The 8,842-nt window shown below is 38.6% G+C and overlaps 1 protein-coding gene and 1 long non-coding RNA gene across 2 annotated transcripts in view; one reads left to right on the forward strand and one right to left on the reverse strand.

Annotated features, from left to right (window-relative positions):
• The window catches only part of LOC107680476 (uncharacterized), a 1,002-nt gene extending 584 nt beyond the window's left edge, over window positions 1-418 (forward strand). Inside the window, exon 4 of the long non-coding RNA XR_001633153.1 lies at window positions 64-418. This is a non-coding gene — a long non-coding RNA (uncharacterized LOC107680476). The remainder of the gene's footprint in view (window positions 1-63) is intronic.
• Window positions 1-8,842, reverse strand: part of LOC107680491 (neural-cadherin-like) — a 188,152-nt gene that overhangs the window by 45,363 nt on the left and 133,947 nt on the right. Inside the window, exon 21 of the mRNA XM_016476377.1 lies at window positions 2,550-2,764. Coding sequence (XP_016331863.1) covers window positions 2,550-2,764 — 215 coding nt within the window. The remainder of the gene's footprint in view (window positions 1-2,549; window positions 2,765-8,842) is intronic.

An 8,842-nucleotide genomic window follows, 5' to 3' on the forward strand; every position in this document is an offset into this window, starting at 1 on the left:
AGATGAAGTACTTCTCCAAATCTTCTCTGCCTTGACCCTGTGTCTTTTGCCATCATTGTTCAGGGTAGTACTGCAAAGAACAGTCTCCAGGGTCTACCTCAGCCATTTGCTTCCGGACTGCCATGTGCTATGTTTGGATCACTGGTACAGTACATTTGGATTACCCTAATACTGTGAAGAACACTTAGTGTGATTAAAAAAATAAATAAAAAAAAACCCCATTGGCAACATGTGCGGCCAACCCAGTGCCATACTTATTCATTGTACTGCTACCTCCACTGTTTACAAGAAGCATACCCTAAATCAGATTGTTTTTGCTTTGTTTCAAAATGTTTGTAATACAAGTTAAAACTGCACTGAAAAACAAAAAAAAAGACATTGCCTTTAACTTTGAACTTTCACTACCTTAAATTTATGTCTAATTGTATGTGTGTGTGATGAATGGAACATTGTTGTCAGTAATTTGTAATGGATGTTTGAAGCACTTAAGTTAGTGGAGTAACGCTTACTTGGTTTTTTTAAGGCAATCGGTTTGCATGCTTTTAGCAAGTAAATCAGATTGCTGTTTAAGTAAATACAACTTAGAAATTCCAAGTTGCAGGAAATGTTACATGTGTTGGCTCAACTTAAATAAAAGAGTTGTTTGAAATACACACATAGTATATTGTACTTATTCATTTAGTTGTTGAAAATAGTGATTCTGAGTTACCAGAACTTGCGTGTAAGTTTACAACACTAAATAAACCTTTATTACAAATTACTATTCTTATTTCACTTTACTTGTTTTTTTTCAAGGCAATCGGTTTGCATGCTTTTTTTAAGTAAGGTTTACTAATTGGAATTTATAGTGTAGCACTAATGACAAAACAACAACGAAAAAGTTTAAATGAAGCCAGTAAGCATGCAGATACTGTTATAGGGTTATTGTTTTGCTAATTTATTCATGCTGCAATGCATGCTGGGAACTCACAAAGCCTTAACATTTCAGCAATATAAAATTCTTTGTTCAGACAACTCTGACTAGTTGGGACAACATTTGGGGACTGACAAAGGTTTTTATGTTCAATTCTGTTGGTCTAATAAGGATTTTTATGTAGTTTCAAGAAAACTGCATTTTTTAGTATTTGAGACTCAAAAGGTTTCGTAAGCTGGAAAATATGCAGTTGCATTTTTTTACAGTGAATTAACTGTTCACAGAAAGATTCTCTGGGAAACCCAAAATGTTTTTTCTATTGAAATGCTACGAAAACCCACTTTATTTTTAACAATGTGTCTATTTTTAACACTGATTGCTGTCACTTGAAGCGTTCTACACTGTCGCATGAAAGCGACAGTTATAAAGCGATCGGTGCAAAGCAACCATTTTACAACCAAAAGTAGCGCAAGAGTTTGCAATATGTCATAAATAGAATGGGGCATCAGTTTACTACTGGGGACTCTTCTCGTTGCGTCACATCCAGTGACGGAATCACTGATCATAACCGTTTCTGTTGGCTTTTGTCACGTTGCATTGCACCGCTCTCAGCCGCTGTAGACATGGTGTAAGAGTGTGTGTCATCATTCATCTAGTCTAGTCAATGGGATCAGGGACCGGTTATGACAGATATTCAGAGATCCCTGACTGAGCAGCAGTACTGCTACGGTTGAAAAGAGGTATCAGACTATCACTCTCACCTTAATACTGACCCAAAACTGAAGCTCAGGCAGATCTCCACCACTTCAGCACTCTTTGTTTCTGAGGCCCCCTTGAAACCCTATTCACAGTTGCACCCTTCACTTAATCTTCATCTTTCACTCCCTGTCACTCTCTTTTTCTCACCTCAGATCCGCCGTCTGCCATCCATCCCTCTCTCGTTCGCTCCATATGTTCTGCATCTCACCCTACACTGATAACACTCACATACGGCCTTATCTGCTACTTATCCACATTTGCCAACACATCAGTGAACCGATCAAGAGCACAAGCTCTCTTATGAACGTATGCTCGGCACGTAGGCAGATCTGAGTTCATTAAAGCTCTAAATGTGTATACCCCATTGTAATCATTCTCCCAGATGAATGACAAATAAGCCTTTAGTGATATAATAAGTGCCTTCGTTAACCCCTAATGAGCTAATACGGCTGCACACACAAGCCACCGGCGCAGCGATACTCCGGAATTTATGACACACATACGCAAACAAACAGAAATAATGTGGTATTTTTATCTTCTTCTCTGTGTTTAGGTTGTTAGAGGATAGCAGATCTCCCCTGAGTAAGAAAATGTAACAGCAATAAAACTTTTTTTATTAGAAACACTAAATCCTGTCGGAGAGACACGAAGGAGTCTCTTCATCCCTTTCTGTCTAAAATAAACATATCACACCTATTTTCATTCCCCTCTCTCTATGTGTAGCGCTACTGGGAGATGAGAGAAGATGTGCCAGAGGTTCAGCTTGTGATATGAAAGAATGATGTAGAAACTGAAGCAATGTTCTGCCTTAATGCTGCTGCTCATTCGCAATACCCTTCCCTCGCCTTTCAACCTGGTGAGGGTGTTTGTAGGTTACCTATGGCCATAAAGTCCTCCGGCTCCCACGGCTGAAGCTGGGAGAGGGGTCCGCTGTAGAGCAGCAAGCCATCTGCCACCTCTGTGATGAACTCCAGCGAGAGGTGGCTCTCGAAGCATGGCCTTATAGGGGGAAACCAAGCATAGCCGTTGCCATGGAAACTGTGTTTTGTCTGCTGGCACTCGGGTCCCTCAAACTGAGCCGGGCACTGGCATCTATGGTATGCACAGGAAATCAAAAGCTCTTATTAAACACAGTATGAGTTTCAGGTTTTGTACACATGCTACTGGACCGACCTGGACCCGAAAGAAAAAAATAAATAAAAACAATGCAAAGAATGTACAGCTCACACATTTGCCTCTACCAGGAACATTTTATTTGAAATGTAGGTTATTTGATTATGAACTTAGGCAAGGCAAGTTTATTTATACTGTAGCAGATTTTAGACACAGTGGTAATTCAAAGAGCTTTTACATAGACAAGAGATTGATTGGTTGATTGATTGATTGATAGATAGATAGCAGCAGTCATGATTGTGATGTTGCTTAATTTAAATAACTGCCACTGACATATCCATAATCAAAATTCAGAAAAGAAATAGGACCTTTTCACTATATGGACCATAAAGTTTGGAATAGCCTTCTGTGCAGTGCTCGGAACACTATCAGTCTATCAGTCATCATTTACTTAACCTCATGTTGTTCCAAATCTGTACGACTTACTTGATTCTGTAAAACATAGAATGTCAGTGGGGTTCCAAGCAACACTGGACTCCAATTATGTTTATATGACTTTTTCGCAGAATACAGTAAGTCATACAGGTTTTGAATGACATGAGGGTGAGTAAATGATGACAATTTTCGATTTTGGGTGAAATATCCTATTTAAGTCTAGAGTAAAGACCCATGTTAGCCAAACATTCAAATTAGATTTTTCTCAAAGCTTTGTATCCCACTCCCACCTCATCTCTGTTACCGAGTGATGCAACCTGTCAAATATAGCCTATACCAGCCAGACAGTGAGGTCTGCTTCAACGACCACTTCCTGCATGCCCTTCAGTCATTTTAGGATGGACTTCAAAGACTATAGATCCCTCATTATCATTATTTTATCATTCTCATCACAACAATATTCCATGAACATATTAAACTACTTAATTTGTAACACATGACAAGTACTACACAAATCTTAATTAAAAGCAGGGTGCTGCAGCAATATAAAGTATGAAAAGGTAATGTGGTTTTGAACTTTAAATCATGCAAATGTATTCTAGCAGACTACATAAATAAAATTGTAAACTTGTAAATGAGCATAATATGGACACTTTAAGGCTCCATTTTAAAGATTTTCTCATTTAGGGAACCTCCCAAAACATCATCCTCTATAAAACTGGAACCACACTAGACCATTCAATACAAGTCTGATGTTGTGCATCTTTTTGCCATCAAAAATTTATCCTTCCTTCAGTGTGTGATATAGCTAGTAAATGATCGATAAGTTGCCTTGAAATGCTTGTTTGTAGTCCTGCCATCGTGATGATCCATAAAGGGGCGTTACATTTCTGACAAATGCTCTAAGTGGTTTCCCAATCACAACAGACCAGTCAGCCAGCTGACCAATCAGAGTATACTGGGCTTTTCAGAAAGGAACTAAAACAGATATTTTAAAAGCAGGGTGCTGCAGCAATATAAAGTATGAAAAAGTAATGTGGTTTTGAACTTTAAATCATGCAAATGTATTCTAGCAGACTACATAAATAAAATTGTAAACTTGTAAATGAGCATAATATGGACACTTTAAGGCTCCATTTTAAAGATTTTCTCATTTAGGGAACCTCCCAAAACATCATCCTCTATAAAACTGGAACCACACTAGACCATTCAATACAAGTCTGATGTTGTGCATCTTTTTGCCATCAAAAATTTCCATATGAAAGATACACTTCATATGCACACGTATTGGCATGACTCAAACAGTAATCAACAGCTCTCTTGTTCTGCTTTCTGACGGATCAGCCCCACCTGTTGTGCACGCTCTTGATTCAGCCCACAAACAGAATCATCTGCTCAGAAACATCAATGACAAATTGCTTTCTTTTGGTTTGCCACCCAAGCACTGCTGTGCCCTCAGATCCCCTGCCTCAGTGCCTCTTTGGCAAGTCTAATCATAGTCTTTGAAAAATTAATGGGTCTATCGCTGTCCTTCCTCCCTGTGTCTCCTTTCTCTGTCTCTTTCTGTCTTTGTTTCATTCTCTCTCCTCGCTGTCTCCCTCGTAGCTGCAGTTCTAATTGTCGGATTGAAAGGAAAATGACATGGGATGACAATCTCTGTGCACTTATGACAGTTGAGACAAAGAAAGATAGTTAGGCAGGTCAATGCACCCAATAAAGCAATCAAACGCATCATGAGTGCTCTAATTGCATTGTGCGCTAATCAAAACCATTCCCATGTTTACTAAAACAACATGCCATAGCAGAAGACAGGTGACAATTTTTTTATAGGACTGACCATCAAACTTCACCAATTTCTAATTATCATCGGCATATCTCGTCTAGCAATTCCAACAGCAAACAATTTGTCTGTCCACATTGAACATGAAACTGCTGCAAGACAATTACAATTAATCAGATAATATTTGATGTTTAACACACAGATAAGAGGATTTCTGATCAGTTATATTTCACAGTGGGTGGGGCTACGGAGTGAATCCCCTAAACTACAGTTTTGTGTGTACGGAACAGAACTTACATTAGAAACAGCATATCATTTATGCAAATGTGTCTGTCACTACCTGCATTTTTCGGGAGTCAATTCAGTTTGCAGAATGTGGTTGTCACTCCCGTAAATTACTGAACTGTGTGTGTAAAGAACATGATTGAGCACTAAACTGTGAATTGACAACCAAATTTAGCTGCAGTGTATACGTTGCCTCCGATTACTCTGCTCAAAAATATAACTTATTTGTAGTGCCTGAGTGTCAGTGGAACAAACCCCAAACGGCAACGAACACACAGATCCAGAACCAGGCCTCTGGTTTCCATAGCAGCAAAAACACATAAGCAAGATAAGACCATTTTACAACCCAAAGGAATTTTAGAGACAGTTTGAAACAGAGAGAGAGAGAGAGAGAGAGAGAAAGAGAGAGAGGGAGTATACTTATATGTATAATATGGTAATGTTTATGTGTTACATGAAGTAAAGATTCCTCATTGGCTCACTCACCTCCTAAGGATGTGACATCCTCATGCTTTAAAAGATCACTGATCACAAGATTATTACCAGAATCATTAGTTCTAACATGAAGATGATACTAAGCTAAAAAATCAAAGCTGCAAACATCAAACCTTTAATTAGTAATTGATACATTAAATACCACCTATGCCTTTTCACAATGGTAATGCTTGTGATTAGGGATCAGTGGCGTAGCCACGGATATGCCAGGGTAAAAATAGATGCAGAATAATTTTTCTTAAAATACAAATGTTTTTTTTTCTAAACTTGGCCTATTGTTGTTTACATACAATATTTGTTAATTTAGAATGTAATTTAAATTTTAAATGATTTTTGTAAAAAAAAAAAAAAATCTGCCGACATTCGGACTGCCAACCAATCCGCAAACAGCCGCTGACTGTGACTTTTGACCCCAGCATCTTGAGAGGCTTTTGCCGCGCATTCTAAACAGAGAATCTTCGAGTAATTGTTAGCTAGCAATATGTCACAGAGCTCCCTGCTTAAATTCTTTAGTAAAAAACCTCGGCTTGATAGAAGGCCGGACACAAGGCTGAGGATGAGGATGTTTCTCCCTCCCCTAGCCCGGCATCAACAGGTAGGGTTGCCAACCGTTCCGTATAATACGGAATCTTCCCTTATTTAAGGCATCAAAGAAGCATCCCGTATGAAAGCTAAACGGAACACAGTTTGTCCCGTATTCGCAGGCACACGCCGTATGACCACCAGACTATATGAATAACAGATTCTCAATTGATAAGTGATCATTCTTTTTGCGCAAATCATTGTTTAATTTGCGACCATAGGCTTCCGAGGAAGGCTTTAAGAGAAAGCGGAATCCTCTGCCGGCTGGTCACTCATTAATTACTTACATGTATTTCATAGACATCCTTAATCTGTAATATCTCCATTCTACTCTCTGTTGTACCAGTATTGGTATCGGTGCATCCCTAACACTAGCGTAGCCAGAAAAGAGACTCTGGGTGTGCATCAGAAAAACTGGGTGTGCCACATTTAAAAAACCCAACTCTGCATATCACTAACGTTACAGAATATACTGCGCTGATGTGTAAAACTTACACAAACACCGCGTTTTTATTTCAGCAAATCAGTTTGGGCGAATGCAAGCAACGTGATTATTGATCATGAGCACAACATTCAGCAAAGCAAGAAAATATGCAATCCACCTGAGGGAAGAAGTCTTTCACTATTGTAAGTTAATGTTAAAAAGAGAAAAAACAAATACACATTTTAAAAAATGTAACTTCTAGCGTATTCTTAAACTTAGACCTCTCTACGTTCTCTTTAATTAAAAAAAAAAAATAATAATAATAATGCATTTTCATTCATAGGCAGTATTATTACAGGCACTATTAAAGCTACTGTGTTATGACTGTTGGCGATCCTGAGTGTATTATATTTTATATAGTTTTATGGTTATGTGGCGAGTATAGTTTTACACATCATTGGGCGAATGCAAGCAACGTGATTATTGATCATGAGCACAACATTCAGCAAAGCAAGAAAATATGCAATCCACCTGAGGGAAGAAGTCTTTCACTATTGTAAGTTAATGTTAAAAAGAGAAAAAACAAATACACATTTTAAAAAATGTAACTTCTAGCGTATTCTTAAACTTAGACCTCTCTACGTTCTCTTTAATTAAAAAAAAAAAATAATAATAATAATGCATTTTCATTCATAGGCAGTATTATTACAGGCACTATTAAAGCTACTGTGTTATGACTGTTGGCGATCCTGAGGGTATTATATTTTATATAGTTTTATGGTTATGTGGCGAGTATAGTTTTACACATCAGCGCAGTATATCCTGTAACGTTAGTGATATGCAGAGTTGGGTTTTTTTAAATGTGGCACACCCAGTTTTTCTGATGCACACCCAGAGTCTCTTTTCTGGCTACGCTAGTGTTAGGGATGCACCGATACCAATACTGGTACAACAGAGAGTAGAATGGAGATATTACAGATTAAGGATATCTATGAAATACATGTAAGTAATTAATATAATGTTAAACATTCAGTATCCACGCCTGTATAGCGCATGTGGCACAGATGCTTGAGCTTTTCGAATGAATATCTCATAGACATCACTGGAAAGTTTGTAGTTCGGTCAGATATCTCAAAAGCAAGTAAGTAAAACATTGCACAAGTTACTTAAATTATTTGACGGTAAGGAGAGAGAGAGCGAGAGAGGGAGTCCGAGAGTGCGCACTTCTGTTGTATGATCTTGATTGCGGTTCGCTCCATTAGCGCAAGCATTTGGATTAAAACTAAATCGTAAATATAAAACAAACAAAAATTATAGGGGAATTCACTATAAACAACATTTATTTTAAACGTCAAGCATACACGACTTTATTTAAAGCAAAAGTGAAACTAGCAGACTGTGTGAAATGTGCTAGGCTAGAAGTGTCTCTCTCATTCTGCACCAATACAAACCTGTGCACACTACACATGTTTAGCTTTCTTTAAAGGCCAAAGTATATTTTGGTTTTTACTCATACGCGAGGGTCTGCATACAGTGCGCGTAACTCAAATTACATCACCAAAATAGTATGCGCGTACTCGTATAATGTATAACGTGTAACGGAAGAGGTCTGATGCAACAGGTTAATATATACAATCAAGTTTATTTGGTCACAGAGAGTATGGGTGTAGGATCCAGATGATGACACGGTGAGTGTATAGTTCGTAGAACAGTTCAAAGGATATGACGAGTGGAATAATCAGAGTCCTTTCCTTTACAGGAGCTGGAATGCACACAGGAGGAGCACACACCTCAGCTCTCCGGGAATTAGGAGGAACAGGAGACACTTGGAGACGAGGAGACACTAGGAGGAACACATGAGGTAAGTAATGCAGGTCAGTATTCAAATGGAAGCAGTAGCAAAGTCAGAGAGTCCTCTACGTGTATACGAGATCAGACAATGAGGGTGTCTGAGGTGTGTGCTTTTATACAGTGCTTGATTGGTGACAGATGCAGGTGCTCAGTACTCCGGTGATAGAGATCGTTGTGATTGGGTGGTGGGGGGGCCTGGCCGATC

Source organism: Sinocyclocheilus anshuiensis, unplaced genomic scaffold (assembly GCF_001515605.1).
Source record: "Sinocyclocheilus anshuiensis isolate Anshui unplaced genomic scaffold, SAMN03320099.WGS_v1.1 scaffold1496, whole genome shotgun sequence".
In the NCBI taxonomy this organism is placed as follows: domain Eukaryota; kingdom Metazoa; phylum Chordata; class Actinopteri; order Cypriniformes; family Cyprinidae; genus Sinocyclocheilus; species Sinocyclocheilus anshuiensis.